Source organism: Rissa tridactyla, chromosome 1 (genome assembly GCF_028500815.1).
Source record: "Rissa tridactyla isolate bRisTri1 chromosome 1, bRisTri1.patW.cur.20221130, whole genome shotgun sequence".
Classification (NCBI taxonomy): Eukaryota; Metazoa; Chordata; class Aves; order Charadriiformes; family Laridae; genus Rissa; species Rissa tridactyla.
The window spans coordinates 123675259-123693291 of record NC_071466.1 but is presented as its reverse complement, the minus strand read 5'-3'; the positions used below and the strand labels follow the sequence as shown (position 1 = coordinate 123693291).

Sequence of the window (18033 nt, the reverse complement as noted above, 5' to 3'; positions counted from 1 at the left end):
TCTCATCTCCCTGATAGCTTGTCAAGGAAGCTTACCTAGAAAAAGTCAATACACCAAAACCACGCTGGGCCTTCTATTTGACACTGCTGACCTCCTCACCTACCCCCTAATTTGGATACATATTCTACTTTGCCCTTGCAGAGAAATGAATTCCTCCATTTCTTCCTTCATCATACCGCTACACATTCTCCTTCCACCCAGATAAGCAAAATCTCATTATGTCCCACCTTGATTTATCAATCTTCCCTATACATTCCTAAACTCCACAATAGTCACTCCCAATCCTTTCCAAGCATCATATCACTTCCAAGACTCCCCCTTCTCCTCTGAAACATGTGATATTGGAAAGCTTCACAACTGTAAAGGATGTGACTATTTACTTCTTTTGCACTCTCATAGAATTGCGTAGGTTGGAAGGAACCTTCCTGATCATCTAGTCCAACCATCAACCTAACTCCAACAAAAATAATCATTAAACTATATCTCTACACACTATGTCTACTCGTCTTTCAAATAACTCCAAAGATGGTGCCTCAACCACTTCTGGCCCTCTCTGCCTATGTGAGGGCTGATGATTTCCATTATCCATTTATCTGCTGCTCTCACAAGCACCATGGCATTGTCTCCCATCGAAGCTTCTCTAGCTACTGACATTATCTAGAAGTTTTATAGAGTTGTACCAGAAATGCAAAAGCTGAGGAGGTATTTGAAGGCCAAGAATGTGTGAAGTTACCTCAGTACATTGCTCTGATGAAGCCATTCAAATTGCTTGCTGTGCTCTACTTCTGCGTTTTCTACAGAAATTCCAAGAGCAGCTAGATGTGTGATCATCAGAGATGTGAAACAGTTAGCCTAGCCATTTACTTTACTAATGAGTTTGAAGTCATGTGAATGTACACCTGACTAGCTTTAAACACAAAAAGAATGACTGCATCCCATGATGCTTATTAATAACAGTATGAATAAACTTACTTACAGCTGCACAATTTTGCAGCAAGTGTTCAAACAGACAAATGTAACCAACATAATCAGAAGTTCCCCATTCATTAGGGAAGAGTAGCGAAAGAAATCAGATATAATTTTTTTTTTAAACTACTAACTGGACTCTTGAAAATTGTATCTTTTGGATTTTCTTCCTCAGCAAGTTGTAATATATTGCTTTCTGTAAATGGAAGTTTTACAAAAACTGGAAGCCAAAGAGTCAACCTAAAAACACAAATGGCTATTGACCTCATTCTTGCTATTTAGAATATTTCAAATTAAAACAGAAAAACACACCAACATTTCAGCAAGAAATCAAGGCAGAAAATTGATTATATAAAAAACTTCCAATTCATTATGTTTAGAAACAGGAAGATTATTTTTATGATAATATTATGCTGAAAAAAATCACAAATTAATCTAATAGTTCCAATGCCATCCTTCCAATCAGATCAAACAATGCATCAGAATTATTTCTTGTGCCACAGTTCACCCATCAGAAGGCAAGATCCAGCACAACGTACTTTTTATTTATACTCTAATCTTGAGCAGCATTACTTAGTGACCTCAAAGTAAAGGCTGCTTTTTGCAAACGAGTGAGGAGTCCAGGTTTGCCCTGTAAAATGGAGATGCAGCCAGGGAACGCAGAATACAGTTCCTCCCTGCACTCCTTCATTGCACTGCATCCCTAACCAGAGTTGCAGGTTTCAAATAGTCCTAGGGGCCTATCTTTAGGTGGTCAGGTTAGAAACATATTTTATCAGTTGTTTGCAACACCCAAAATTTTTACATAGGCTCTGCTTCTAGGGAAGTGATACTAGCATATTTGCAAACTAATTTGTCATAACAGGCCCACTGTAAAAGATGTGGCTCACAGGTATAACTGCCGTATATTTTTAAATGGATTAGAAAATAATTAACGCTTAAAAAGCTTCAGGCGTTTTGTTGAACAAAGATTAAACGTAATGCCAAATAAACCTTTTTCCTCCTCTGTTTATTTGACACACATGCTGTTACATGTTATACAGTTACTTAAGCACAATTAACTAAACCTGAGACAATGGCAGGGCTGCCAAACACAGATCAACTGTTCACTGCTTAGAAGACAGGTAAGTAAAATAGTTTCAGTTCATTAGAAAAGAGCTGGGAACACTAATAACAGTGGTTATTTACCTACTCTGAAAGAAAAGCATCTGACAAGACAGAACTCAAAAATTCCACGCTATACTAGATGACCAAAGTTACGTATGTAATTAACTGCATGTCCCCAAACTGCCTTGATTCCTAGGCATTTTTGGTGTATGGATGCTTTAACCAAAAACCACCAAAACACAAACAAAATGCCCTGCTTTCCGCCCCACCCCCCAGAAAAAAAACACCAAAACAAACCAACAACAAAAACCTCAACAAACCACAAAATATCAAAGTACATAATGGGGTGAGGGGAGGAGGTCACAGGGTTAGTACTGGGAGTTCATATTTAAAGTTGCATTTTATGAAGAAATTCACATAAGCAGAAAAAAACCAAAGCATAAAAAAGGCACGGCAAGAGCTCTGGGGCCCTGAAAAGGATTAGAAAGAATCACTCCAGCAGATGAGTCAGGAAAGAGAAGAGTCAAGCGTGAACAGGAGAAAGACAAGGGTAGAGCTGTGCTGTTCAGATGGACAACTGCAGTTGAAAAATTCTTCTTACCAACCTTGTTCTGATAAAAACTTATTAATATGTTACAGTAGCCTACCGTGTGACACCTCAAGTACCTATCTAGTGTGCCATTTCCCAAAGGAAACTGGCAGGACCATTGGAAGGAAACTTGAAGGGAAGCACTTGAATCTCACAGAGAAAGGACAAGTTAGTAAAGAAATACGAAGAGGAAAAAGATACTGAATGAGGAAGCTGATGAAATGACAGAAAGAAACAGCAGCTCGCAGAAGACGAGCTCTGTAAGTCCCAATGACAGAAATGCAATTTGCGACCAAGATGGCTGGTAAAGGTCATTCGAGGACAGAGCCCAAAAGGAGAAGAGAAGGGCCACAAGGAGATTGAAATTCTGAGAGCTGCTAATCAAAGGGGAGAAAGAGAGGAAGAGATAGCAGAAACACTAAACAAAGATGATTATTAGGCAGTTTTTTCAAAGCTCCTTTTTTTCTTTTTTTGACTGACATGTTTTTTAAAAGCATCATCTGATAGATACCTCTACATATCATGTAAATTAATCCTTCAGATAATTCTGAAATTTTGTAGGTATTTTGAAGATCACCTTCATGTTAAAATGGGTAACAAAAACATTGTCAGATTACTTTCCTCTAAAAAAAAAAAAAAAAAAAAAAAGAAGATTGATACAGGAACTTGATCACACTCTAACACTATCTGCACGGGAAAGAAATTTGTTCGAAGACTGAAGTTACCAGATAACACCAGAATGAAACCAGAAAGCTGGAAGCTAGAAGTAGGTGTGTTGAGACTAGGGAAAAGAAAACAAAAAGGAAGTGAAACTGTTGTAAATTCACACTGAAAATTAATTTGCAAAAGTGCCAACCTAATACGCTGGTATTCTAAATAAAGAATGAAAGCCTTATTTTAAAGAGTCGCTCTTGTTCAGAAAACACAACAGATTGTTGTCGGAATTGTTCTGTGACTTGCTATAGCCTACGTGGTGCAAGATACCAAATTTGATGACCATAATGACTGTTCTATTATGCTGTAAAATATACAAACCGCTTGCCTCCTCCCCCTTATGTCACTGTTATGCTAATAAGCATTCCATATGACAAAGTGATGAAGCTATGCATCCTTTATTAGCCTATAGTGGTACCATAAATGAAGTTGTTTCCAAGAAACAAACAAAGAAAAAACCCCACACCTGCCTACTTCTACATTTGCGATATTGCCTTTGCTATAAGGATTTAATCACATTATCTACAAGTCACACTTAGCATTCATTTTATGATCCATTATTGAACAATATGTTTCTCCAAAACCTGCTTTTGATTAAGCCTTTGGACGCATCTCCACTTATTCTATCTCTTTCTGTAACAGAACTTAAACAAAAGAAAACATTAGTCCCTGTGACTACGTTATAGGTAGTCAGAAGGGATAAAATCATTATTTCAATTACATAAAAACCACTAAATACTGTAATAGTTAGAAAGTTAAAGATGGGATAAGGAAACATACTGTCCCTGGGACCAGTATCAAGTTCCTAATTCATACTTTAGAGTTACCATTTGTAGAAAAAATATATATAACATGAAAGAACATGATTTTCTATGTACATTATGAAAATAATGTACTATCTTCACCCTAGAATGGAACCAATAAACTTTGTGTCATGTAGTCTAATTTATAATTGAGTGTAAGTGCACATGACAGAACCGCCCATACGTTTTTATTCATCCTTTCAGCAAATTACAACACTGGGGGAAAAAAAGAATTAATAATGAGTGTAGCAATTTCAGCCAATTTAAAGACTTGGACAAGAAATTACCTTTAAAATGCCACTACATACTTAGAACCATTATTTGAATTTTTGAAAATATCATTCTTTTTCATGCTTATGATTAGAAAGAATTAAGAATTTTACAGAATGTTAGTACTTACTTATCTCCAAAGAATTTTCTCCAGAAATCTGCAGCATCGGCTTTAGTGATACGGAAGTTATCACCCTGGAACTGGCCATTTGGAAAAATAGCCTTGATTTCTGCTAGCATGTGGCTGAAGATGAGGGACAGCTTTGTTAGGTTTCTCCTGCAGATATCAGGAGGGAAAAAAAATAATCATGTCAGATCGTTAAAATTGAATAGATTGAATCAATCTTTCAGTATCTTGTATATCCTGCATATTTATGTAACAATCACTGTGTGACACAAGAAAAACACTAAGCTTTCAACTGAAAACACATCAAAGAAATACAAATCAGTAGTTTGTGTTTCTATGCACTTCTAAGGACATATTTATCGCAAATCTCCATGAATATAAAATCATTTGTTCAGCAACAGAACAGATTTGAATTCTCAACTGCACATTCCAGATACATTTCTGATCTCCATAAAGATTAAGCTTGTACATTTCTATTTCATTTAATCATTGCAGAAGCAGGAAATTTACATTAATTAGACTGATAATACATTAAAAAAAAACAACCCCAAAACAAAGCAAAACAAAAAAAAAAAAACAAAACCAAAAAACCACCACACACAAATTCCTCAAAATATAGTTTTATGTGTGACATCACACCTATTTCAGTCAAGGCTTCTAGAAATACAAATGCAGCATAGGACTAGGTTTACTCTTTTTTCCTATGATGATTTTATTCTTTTCAGCTTTCCCTTACTGCAGCTACTTCCTGTTCTCTTTTTAAATGCCTTCCCTTTAGTTAAAACTTGCTTAGAGTTTTCAGTAGCACATTAGAAACAAAAATCAAGCTTCTTTGCTATTAGCTCACTTCCATAAGTGAGCACAAAGAACACAAAGCAAAGAACACAGCATCCTTAAATGCCAACAATCCTTTTGTATGGAAAAATCTGTGGGAGATGGTGGGAAGAGGAGCGAGAAAAAGGGTGAAGCAATTTTTATGAGAGCTTCCTTCTGGAGATTTCTTAGATGATTCTTGCAGTAAAAAAAAGGGGTATTTTCCCACCTGATATATGAAATAGAGACCACCCAGGAGACTGAGCGGTTTTGATGAGGAATTTGTATTCTTATGTATTTTAATGAAGTATTTTAATGAGTTAGAAGGGTCCTGTGTCAAGCCCATTCACCTTTCACAATCTCCGGTACTACTTAATAGTGCCTCAAACAATTTAATGAAAAACATAACAAAATGCTTATCAAGCATATCATTTATAACTGCTTATAGACAGTATTTTAAATAAATTCAAACTTAAGAATGAGTCCCTAGCCACATGAAAAAATTAAGATGGATTTTTACACATGCATACCACATAGCTTTCAGAATGCTCAAAATCTCAAAAAACCACAGTTGAACAGACTTCCTGGGGTCTTCCTAAAAGAACACTCAACTTAGTACTGAAGCAGTAGTTATTTCAACTAAATTTGTGAACAACTTCTAATAGAGACTCCTGTGGAAGCTGTGTTGCAGATTTTACTATAGGTTTTGCTACCAGGAAAACTATGCTAAAGACAGTTATTTTGAAAACGTGAGTAATTTCAAACAAACAAACCCCTAATGAGTACATACTCTCCCCTCAAGATTCAGAATGGTTGTAGGGCTAATTCTTTCAGACTCCTTTAATTCCTCCAGTATAATCAGATGTCTATAATTACAATACCCAACTGTTCTGTATTTTCTGGATTTGTTCCTTGCTATCTCCCTTCCTATTTCCTTTGCACTTTATTACACACACGTGTTCTTTATTATTTTACTCCTCAGAACACAAGACTGATGCAGAGAGCAAGCAACAGCTATTTTAATGTGGCTTCCTCAGCGTGCTCTAAACCCAAGGTTAAGCAAGAAGCTTTCTGTAGTCAGGACAGACAGGAACATGTTTCAGTGCAAGTTTGAACAGAGCTCTCCCTTGCCTGGTACACCAATGCATCTGTCTACTCTGCTGCCAGCGTTCTTTTCAGGTACAAGTTTACCTAGTGAGCTTGTTGGATTTGTGAGGCTTGAGCCCTGTAGTGAACTAAAGGATGAAGTCACGTACAGGTGCCACCTAGGGCAGTTCCTTGCTCGGAGGGGAACATGTGTGTGTCTGTATGCATGCATCCATGCACATGCATTGCCTACTAGGTATAGCTGCACAGTACGGGACCAGAACCAACAACTGGTAGGAACTGGACAGCAAATGCACAGTATAGATATGCATCCAAATGGCTGTATCTAAATCACAAAGCCTGTTCCTTCCCTCTTTGAACAGCACCCAACACTAAGGGCATCAATACACTTTTGTTTTGTTATGTAAGTTGGTTAAAACAAAATAGAAAATTATTTTTTGATTGTATTTGTATAAACAAGAAAAAAATGTTTTTAATATCAAATTAAGATATTTTCCTTTTTATCTAACCACAAAGCTGAAATTTGAAACCAACTAGAACCTTATCCATGCCTGAACGTAAAACACAGCACGTAGCACAGCAGAAAATAGCAAATTCTTGATTATTTATATATATGGTAGCTGTTTCCTCCTTAATTTTGATTCTTGCTGTACCAGATGATTATCTCAAGTAATAATGATAAATCATGTCTTAACCTTTCACTTATATATTTTTTCTTTAGAATTGTAAAGCACATATTGCACCACTTCTACTTAGATATGCTTACATGATACCAGATCTCAGTGACTTACTGAGACAGAGATACAAAGCTCAATGATTTCAGAAGTGGTTTTCCAGTATTATACAAGGCGCAGTGATGATGCCACGAGGGTGGGCTATCCATTCTAACCCATGCACTTTTGCTGTCTTGTGGAGGGCTTTCCCAAGTCACCTCAAGAAGCTCAAATTCCACTTTATCCACTTAGCAGTCTGTGCAGCTCCATTTTCTACGTTAGGATAACTGCTTTTTCTCAAGACCTATTCATTTGAAAAACAACAACTAAAACCATCAGCTTCAGCATTTTGGTGAATAATCCTAATAGAAGCCAAAGAACCAGTCAATCTGAGCCACCTGTTTTAGGTCTCATTCCCACCACAAGACTGTAAAGAAACCAATCTTTACCAACTCAGTCTGCATCTCTGACAGGTTTTTCTTCTCCTGGTCACTGTGAAGACTATTGTAGTGTCAGAGGAGCAATACGAACACTGCCTTGTACTGGCAGTCCAGTGGCACAGAAGAGCTAAGCAGACACATGCTCCAGAAAGACCCTTTGACTCACTAGATTTTAGCAGGGTAGAGACATCTTAAAGGATCATATCGGTGCTACACCTCAAAAAAAATGTTATCCAAATTATAGTGAAACAATGGTTTTAATGCCTCAGCAGCCAGCATTCAGGGTTTAAAATTATAACATACTTTCACTGGCAACCTGGAGCAGATTAGAGGTGGGATTTCTTTCCTCAGCCGTGTTATCCCTGGTACAGAGCACAAACATCTCCTTTATTTCTGTAGAGAGAATGGGTTTCATGTCGATGAGAAAAATCTTATCTTTCAGAAATCAAAAATCAAACAACACTGTCTCTTTACACCAAATTGACTGAGATGATCGTTCTCGACAATATAATAGCTACTGTGGTACGATTTAAGAATACTTTAACACTAAGTGATGCTGTATCAACTGCATTTCATGTAATATATAGTGTAAGTCTCTTCCATATTATTTGCAACATACGCAACATCCATTATTTGATGTTTTTCCCATGATTCATGCTCATCTTTAGCTAACTTTCTTTTGCCAACTCAAACTGAAGCCATGCAGTTCAAAATCCTTTCAGTACTTGATTTCTGAAGTACCAGTTTTTCAGTCCTACTCTGTTACTTGTTGCCAGACATGCTTGTACATGACAGATCTACTGAAGAGCCAACAAGGTTTGAATAAACCCCACAACGCCTAAGATATAAAAACTAAAAATTGAATTTTCATTTAGTATAAACTTGTAAAAGTTTATTGAATCAGTAAACATCTTTCAGTCAATCAGTCTTTCGGAGTTATTCCTCATCAGCAAGTTTTCTAAAATACAGACAGTAAAGCCTGAAAACAAGAATTGTGAGTTTGCTCACTTTTCAGTAAATTACTATATTCTAAATCAATTTTCTCTTCAACTCCAGAGAGGGGGGTCAGACTAGAAAATACTGCAAAGATTTCATAACTGAAGGACTTTTCAAAGACCCAGTCATATGCAATTTGAAAACAGAGCTTAATAATGGAAATATTAACATCTCAGACATAATCAGAGCAGCAGCAGCTAGTAGTAGAAGGTCTGAAGCAGTCCTACCCTCCTGGACCTATTAAAGAGTAAAGTCAAGCATGACTCGTATGCAAGAACACAGATAAATTTTGGCTGTGTCAACTTTGTAATCACTGTACAAAAGCAAATTTTACTTTTTGGAAGGCAATATGGTCTAGCAAACAGAACTGGACAGGTAATCAGGCAGCGTCACTTCCTTTCTGCCCCTGGCCTGGCTGATGAGGTGGGAGGAACACCTGTGTCCTGCATTTACTGCCTGTGTATATGGATGAACAGAAGAAAATACCCAGAGTGCTCCAAACACATACACTTGGCAGAATCAGCATAGACATAAATATACAAAGTGAAGCATACATCTGTGCCCCGACCCTTCATAATGACTAAATTTCACAGATGATAACCAGGACAAAGTCATGTTAGCAATATGTACTTATATCTCATGCAACAACTTGAAAATGCACAGACCTGCTTACATACTGTATGCGTATATCATTTCTACTTTCATGCTTGTATATTACTATCTCCCATGAAAAACAGTTATTTTTATTTTATAGGTATACATATTTCTAGAAAAAAACATACTGTAGAAAAAAAGTCAGACTGTATATCTTTGCAGTTATGTCATTCCAAAAATTAGGTTACTGCTGGGCTTCCTTCTTTATTGCATCTAATAAGTGTTTAATCTTTCTGCATCCACATAGATATACTTTGTTAAACAACAACCTGCTGTAATAAACAATACGTCAAGTTTCCAAGCTTATAATGTATAACTCAGTCCCCTGGTGCAGAAAAACAGTCTTCAGAGCTAGAATAAAATCCATTCAGCAGCTAAGAATTTTTTCCAGATAGATCTGACACAGAAGTATACCAGACTATTACTAAATAACAGATAATTCCTCTACAGTTCTTATTTAGAATAATTGTACAAAGACAGCTCTGTTAGCTGGCAAAACTGCAAATCATAACTGCTTATGAACAGAGATAAAAGAAAGTCTGAAATGCCTTCATAAGGTGAATTGTTTATTTTAACTTTTAAAAATCCACACCCCCACCAAATATTAAAGCTTCAAAATCCAAAGCATATGTACAAAGCTCATTTCACATAATTAGTTATATTCAAAACAGATTTCTGATCCATATGCTCGAGTTGCAGTAAAACACAGGGATCCTACAAAATACATGTTACTAATTCGAAGGGACAGAATAGACACTGTGATTCAGGTACAAAAGAGGGAAGTGGAGACCCCATGTCTCAAGCTCTTCAACTCTGCTCTCAGAGTTCAGCATTTATGTTTTGTGCCCCAGGCTTCCATTCTGTGAATAAAGCCCTTTCCAAACTATTACCCATTCGTATTTTGCCCCGAGGAAAATCATCCCATAAAGCCTTTTAACAGATTATACTTCTGCCATTAACTACGGACAAGTGACACAGACAGGAATGCACTAAGTTCAGGACAAATCATAAAAAAACCAAATTCTGAAGAAACATGTGAATTTCCAAAGATCTAAAGAAGGCACAGGAACATGACTAAAAGTTATAAATGCTGCTGGCAGTTCGGTCTTCATAATCCAGTACAACCCTGACTCATTTATCCCCCTTCCTCTTCCAGAACTTCCTCTTTCCACAGACAGTAAACATAGGAAGAAAAAAATCCCCAAAATACTCAACAGCTGAAAAAACCAAACCCAAAGCTGCTGTTTTAGAAAACTACAGGTGTAGAATGCGGTCAGATAGTCTTAACAGAGCTCTCCTTAACACTTCAGAGGAAGTACAGGAAACAAAAGGTTCCTGTCAACATGCCTGCAGAGAAAAAAACCACCTGTCTACCATCATATTTGTCAATCAGGGAAACTCTGGATCTGTGCAATAATTATTTTTACATGCTATATAAGGACAGAGTATTTTTCAGGGACCAGAGTAGATGGGCCTATTCTTGGGATGAAATATTCCTGGGACTAAGAATAAGCGTGAGCTCTATTTCCTACTTGTGCTACTGACTCACAGAAGGAACACAGGCAAATAACTTAACTTTGCCATGCTTTAGCATTTCTCATCTGTAAGTCCAGAAATAAAATGACTGCCTTAAACATGGTGAGGTTCAGCCAATAATTAAATTCATCACATACTAAACATGAAGAACAAGTATAAAATTATGAGAAACTAGCTGGAGGCAACTACTACTTTTCCTTGAGTCCTGGAGGAGTTAAGCTTATTGTAAGTAGGAGAGCAGTACCCTTCCTTGAATGTCTCTCCGTCAGCCCCTGACACACACAAGGAGTATTGTGCAAGTCTATTGCAGCTGCGCTATTCACAATGGATACCAAAAGGAAAAAATGGCAGACTTTGGGTAAGATTTGGGCAAGGATGTTTGGGAAAACAAAGCAACTTGATCACAATGACACCTTGAATTTTCCTCCATCTTTTCCTTTGCTTAAAAATCATTTTACATCGATACACCAACTTCCACCAGCAGGCTGGTTCCTCTCATTCTCATATTTTAAAGACCGCAAGAGTATCAAAATGGAAGAAGGCAATGCTTGAAGGATTCAAAATTTCATTCCATCTTTATACACTGCTTATCAACTGTCGTTGCTTCTATAGCAAGTATTTGCTGCCCCATTTATGCAAAAATAAAGAATGAACATAACATACAACACCTTAGTAAAGAAAATGGAATATGAATACAACGGAAGGAAGATGGCCAAGGTTTCTCCAAATCTAAGGCTCTCTACAAAGTGATGAGTCTGTCTACTCACTACTCCCTCTGATCTTTCATTTATGAACTGGCATGCCATTGCTTCTACCAACACCTCTTAAGCAAAGCTCTGTCCAAGGATCATATGTGTTTTTTACTAAACAAACACTCCATACAGCAGCAATCATTAATAGCTCTCATCAGCTGGGCTTTACAGCCCACATCTTGAAAATTTCACTACTTCCAGTTCTGTCCAAAGGGCAGTTATGCAGCACAGATTAATGCCTCAAGGTACTCCTAAAGTGATTTAATCTCTTTTCTCACTAGTACTCAGTTATAAAAAGTAACAAATACATCCATGAAATGAAACCAAAGATCATTAGCAGGAGTTAAAGAAACAAAGGAAATGCAGTCTGCATGAAGCAGCATGTCAGTCATCAGAAATTAAAAAAGGTGTGTTGACAAGCTAAAGATCTCATAATTTTCCCCATAAATAATTATTATCTCTATTTACTTATGCAAAAGGACAGATGTAACCAAAAAAAAAAAAACTCTAGAGAATGCTACTCATGGAAAGAAACTGGAATAAAACTCATCTAAATATTTACAAGTATAAATACTTTGCAAAGGATAATCAATACTGTGACATTGTAAGTAGCAACATAAACAAGAGCTAATAGATTTATTGATTTTTTTACTACTGAAACTTTTAATTGAGCTACTACATCATCCTTACAAAACACATGATTTAACATACCTAATCAGATACATATAGAGACAAAAAAAGCAGAGCTGGACACTGGTTTATTAAGTTTTATTTGCTAATTTTTAAGTCAGCTGCTTTTTTGCACTATGGCTCCAACTCATCAGTATCAACATATTATTTAGCACTGTTCTGCTTCCTTCATCCTCCTCCTGTAGATGTCTTTGTCTACCAGGATCCAATGCTAACTGAACACTGACTTCAGTGTAAAGCCAAATATCCATATCTATAGATGAAACTGAAGTTGTCAGAGAAACCCCCAGGAACAAGGGTAAATCCTGGTTTTGAAAAGTTGAATTAAACCACTGAATACATAAATATGTACAACTTTTTAAAAAGCATGAGTGAATATGAAACAAGGAAGAAGCAATTAGCGTGCTTTGACCATCTTCCAAAGCTTTCTTCAAGTGGAATGAACATTCAAAAGAACACTGGGCCAAAATAAGCAGTCTGTTAAAGGCAGAGACATGGTCAGTGTGATTTTTTAGTACCTGACAATACTAAACAGTAAACATCTTGAATTTCATTACAAAGTGAGGTCACTACTATAATTCATACTATCTACGTACTAGAAGTATAACTGATAGTATCAACAGGTGTCAACATTTCCCCATACCATCATCACTCTCATAATTCTTGTGAGGATTACTTGGTTTGGAAATTATCCATGCCACAAATAAAGCACAACCATGTCAGGCCAAGCAAACCTGCCCGCAAAAAAGGACACTTTATCTAGAGCAACTTGAGTGACTCTGGAAGGGTAGGAGGCTGAGTTTGTCACAAAACCTGCCACAGCCAATAACAAGTAGCCCAAAGACCAAGGATGGCACAAGGAGGTACTGATGTGACTAAATGCTTTATCTGCTTGACAGCAATCTCGCATGACCACAGGAAAGTGGTTTGGTTTAGTTCTGTGTTGTGCTTGATCTCATTCGCTGTCATGCAGCACCAGGAAATTCAGTGGTTCTGAGGTGCTAATACCAACACAGCAGGTGTGCCCTATAGCACCCTGAGTACATCTCTTAGTATCCAGGTCTGTCTGTTATATAAGCAGAAAAAAATTGATTATGCTTCACTTTTTTTGGTTGCTGTATGCTATTTTCTTAGACAGAAATAGTCCAGAATGTGTACTGCAGGCTTCCTTGGAGATCTTGCCTTTTCAATTTTTAATTTCTTTTTTTTTTTTTTTTGGTAATAGTGTTTTTACCAGTCAGATCTTCTGATACAGATAAGGGATCTGAATGGTTTCCATGATTTCCACTGAGGGCAAGTCAACAAGATTGCAAGCCAACAAGCTCTTCCTACATTCCTAAGAGCCAAAAGGGAATTTTCCTGGCTGAGCTGCTTCCAAGACTTGGTCAAGGGATGGTGCTGAGCTGCACACTCAACTTATTCTAAAGTCCTTGGATTTCACTTTTTGAGCCTCTTGTATATCATTACTTCTATGTATTTATTCTGTGGCAGTGGTAGGAGCCTCCTATCAAAAGCCAAGTTCATTGTTTTACAAAGACTAAGCCTCTTCATCCCAGGTATCTTCCTATTAAAAGTATCATCATTAAATGAGTAGAGGAACTCTCCATCTCCAGATCTTCACAAATATATTTTTTCACAGACCTTCAGATATGTCAAAATAAGAATTTTTACCCTAAGCCCTGAAATAAGATTCTACGTAGGCAGCCACTCTCATTAAAGCATTCTAGGAATTGTCTGTGGGCTGTTTTTCACGTGGTCTAAAATACACAATATTTACCAAAATGAAAGTCCAAGTGAGAGATAAATAACCCACTGAAATATAATAATCAGCCTTCAAACCACATCTCAAGTAATTCCTAGAGCTAAAGTTATTGAATTCCTATCAAACATATAATAAAAATTCCCATTTCCTCAGATGCATTTTAATCAAAACCACCTGAAATCATTCACTGAAAATGATTTAAACATTACTTAGTGCTGAGATGCCGCTTGTTTGCACAATTCAGTTAACAAAAATCTGTGTTGCATAGCTAAGCAGTGTCACACAAATGCATATGGCACCGAAATATACAAAGAAAGAGATATGAAGTACTGAAACTGTATGTGGATCTTAGAATAATCACTGTGTTTATTTACTGCGGGAATGTAAAGGGTCTTTCATTCCAAGAAGAAAGTTACCACCTCTGGCCAAAAGCAGTAAACAATACAGATCTACCCTATTCACTTTCACATGCACCCTGAAGCGATCAGCCTCCTATCCTCTTGCATATCAGCAGCCCCTCTAAACCATTTAAAACCAGATACATTGCTGCCAGGTTGTGTTAGGAACTTTATCTGTACAGAATAGCAAGGAAAGAAAAATCAAATAGTTGGTTCCAAATTGTTACTTGAAATAGTTTCATGATCGTGACCTATCTACTTATAGCCCATAATGACCAGGTCAGTAGACATCCAACAGGACAATTAGGAACAATCTGGCGCCAACTGGAAATACAGCACAGACCTTGGGAAAAGTCTAATAGATTTTCTCTTTATAACAAGGTATGTGACTTCATACTAACTATAGAAAATAGAACTGGCTGAAATATTATCATCAGTAATCTGGATTAAATAAAAGCAGGTGCTAAAAAAGGCAGGGATACAGCTAGACAGACAGCTGTATTTTTCATGAAAACTGAGACACAATCTTTACCTTCAAGAAGTACTGATGTCAAGTTTCAGAACAGAAGCTGTCTGTACAAATCAAAAGAAAGCATTTTGCTTCTTCAATCTTCATCTCCCATGAGAAGTAAGGGAAGAGGACAAAATGAACAAGATTGAAAAATTCTTTGTGAAAAACTATTTTTCTTTTTTGGTCTAAAGTACAGATACCAACAAAGAAATTTATACTCTGACCTGCTTACTAGATTTTTTTTTCCCCCCCTCTCAACATCAATAAGCTTATCCTATTTTAATGACTACATTTATGAACATGGGTCATCCCCCATTGCTTTCAACCAGTGGTGATATTTTCATATGTAGACACTTCAATATGGGAGACAATCAAAGGTTTTAAAGACAGCTACACAGCCATGGCCTAGAGAGGGAAGGTCTGGGTAAACGAAAACCAACCAAACAAACCAACAAAAAAAACCACAAAATGGGAAGCAGAGGGTATTAAGGGTTTGTGCTTGAAAGGGAGGGAAGTTCGAGCGGAGTTATACAGGGATCTGCTCTGTTCAGCACATTTGTTGAAAACCAGCAAGCAGCAAAGTGACAAAGTTTGCTGATTTCATAGCTATTCAAAGGCTGTAACGCTGACAGCTAAATGCAAATAGCTGCAGAGTGACTCAACCACAAAAATAGCAGAGGAACTTCAATATACATGAACGCAAAATGATGTATCTCAAAAAATAATCTTGACCTGATGTACAAAACGTCAGGCTCTGAAATGACCATTGCCACTCAGGAGCAAGACTTTGGATTATGATAAGTAATTCCATGACAATACCAGCTCAGTGCTCATCAGCAATAAAAAGGCAAATCAAATATTATGAGAATTATTAGCAAAGGAACAGAGAACAAAACGCAAAACTTCATTACACCACCATACAAAAATCACAGTCACCTCTTACCAAACCAGATATATAAGAATCAGATCTAAGAGATACATCAAAAGACAACAAGGATTATCAAAGGTAAGAAATGGCTTTAAATTGAGGAGGAACTGAGTATGCTGGGACTCTTCACCTTGGACGAGTAACCACAGAGGAAATCTGACAGAGGTCTAGAAATTGCGAGTGGCATAAGGAAGATGGATGGGGACTGACAGTAACTAGAACATGAAATGAAGCTGACAGGAAGCAAGTTCAAAAAAAAACCTGATCTGCAGAAGTTGTTGCCTAAGGAAACTGTGGAGGCAAGTTTAAACAGGCTTGCGAGGAGACTGGAAAAACACCAGGAAGAGCAGATTCACTGAAGGGTACCAGAGTAACAAAGCACAACAGGCCCAGGAAGTCCCTGAGTTAAAAATGGCCAGAGGCCATTCTTTTTCACCCCCATAATTGGGGTTGAAAAGCTGAAGTTGCCCAAAACACAGACTGTATCAGGAGCGGCTGTGTGTTTCACTGGGAGGGTGGCCTGGCAAAATCTGGCAGTAGGAAAGGGTAGGTGATGGTGCAACACTGCATTAGGCAGAGATCTGGAGAAGGACTGGGGTCATTCATGAGACCATTCATAGCAGAGCACTATGCTGAACTTTAAAATGATGGATGCAATGAGAACCTAGAAGGGTACTTGCCAACACTGGAGAATTAAGTAGTATTAAGAGAGTTGATGGCAAAGTCAAATCACAGATGTCTTCCAAGATAATCAACTTTAATAGTGAGAGTCAACGAAGACAGCGTTCCTAAAATTAGATCAAGAGGCTCATAGAGGGCAGGAGTCCAAAGAGGATGAGAGAAGGTTACTATACCACAGCTGGAGTGGAAACATCAAAATTCTCAGTGGCTACATGAAAACCTGCACGTTTTACTCACTGCAAAATCTTATCCCATGCAAGTTATTAAGAGAATACACATGCCTTCTGGATGCGGGGAAGGCTGTGGACATTGTCTATCTGGACTTTGGTAAGGCCTTTGACACCGTCCCCCACAGCATTCTCCTGGAGAAGCTGGCAAATCATGGCATAGACAAGTGTACTCTTCACTGGGTCAAAAACTGGCTAGATCGCCGTGCCCAGAGTTGTGATTAATGGGGTGAAATCCTCTTGGCAGCTGGTCACCAGTGGTGTCCCTCAGGGCTCAGTTTTGGGGCCAGTTTTGTTTAATATCTTTATCAATGATCTGCATGAGGGGATTGAGTACACCCTCAGTAAGTTTGCAGACGACACCAAACTAGATGGGAGTATTGATCCGCTTGAGGGTAGGAAGGCTCTACAGAGGGACCTGGACAGGCTGGATCGATGGGCCAAGGCCAGCTGTATGAGGTTTAATAAGGCCAAGTGCCAGGTCCTGCATTTCAGTCACAACCACCCCAAGCAATGCTACAGGCTTGGGGAAGAGTGGCTGGAAAGCTGCCCGGCAGAAAAGGACCTGGGGGTGCTGGTGGACGGCCAGCTTAACATGAGCCAGCAGTGTGCCCAGGTGGCCAAGAGGGCCAACAGCATTCTGGCTTGTATCAGGAATAGCGTGGCTGGCAGGAGTAGGGAAGGGATCGTGCCTCCGTACTCGGCACTGGTGAGGCCTCACCTCGAGTGCTGTGTTCAGTTCTGGGCCCCTCTGTACAGGAGGGACATTGAAGTGCTGGAGCATGTCCAGAGGAGAGCCACCAGGCTGGTGAGGGGTCTGGAGACCAAGTCATATGAGGAGAGGCTGAGGGAGCTGGGCATGTTTAGCTTGGAGAAGAGGAAGCTGAGGGGAGACCTCATTGCCCTCTACAACCACCTGAAAGGAGGGTGTAGAGAGGTGGGTGCTGGCCTCTTCTCACAGGTGAATAATGACAGGACCAGAGGAAATGGTCTGAAGTTGCGGCAGGGGAGGTTTAGATTAGACATTAGGAAGAATTACTTCACTGAAAGAGTGGTCAGGCACTGGAACAGCCTGCCCAGGGAGGTGGTTGAGTCACCATCCCTGGAGGTATTTAAGAAACATCTAGATTTGGCACTTCAGGGCATGCTCTAGTGGCAGAGATTGTAGGTGGTTTGGCTGGACTCAATCTCAAAGGTCCTTTCCAACCATGAAGATTCTATGATTCTATGAATACCATCACAACAGGAA

General features: G+C 38.3%; 1 protein-coding gene across 7 annotated transcripts in view; it reads right to left on the bottom strand.

Moving 5' to 3' along the window:
* Positions 1 to 18033, bottom strand: part of CBLB (Cbl proto-oncogene B) — a 133213-nt gene that overhangs the window by 63667 nt on the left and 51513 nt on the right. For 6 of the 7 annotated variants that reach the window (XM_054188516.1, XM_054188513.1, XM_054188514.1 and 3 more), the window contains exon 4: positions 4580 to 4726. In XM_054188516.1, the coding sequence (XP_054044491.1) occupies positions 4580 to 4726 (147 nt within the window). Of the gene's footprint in view, positions 1 to 4579; positions 4727 to 7952; positions 14814 to 18033 lie in introns of those variants that run through there. The other variant, XM_054188519.1, reaches the window with a different exon arrangement.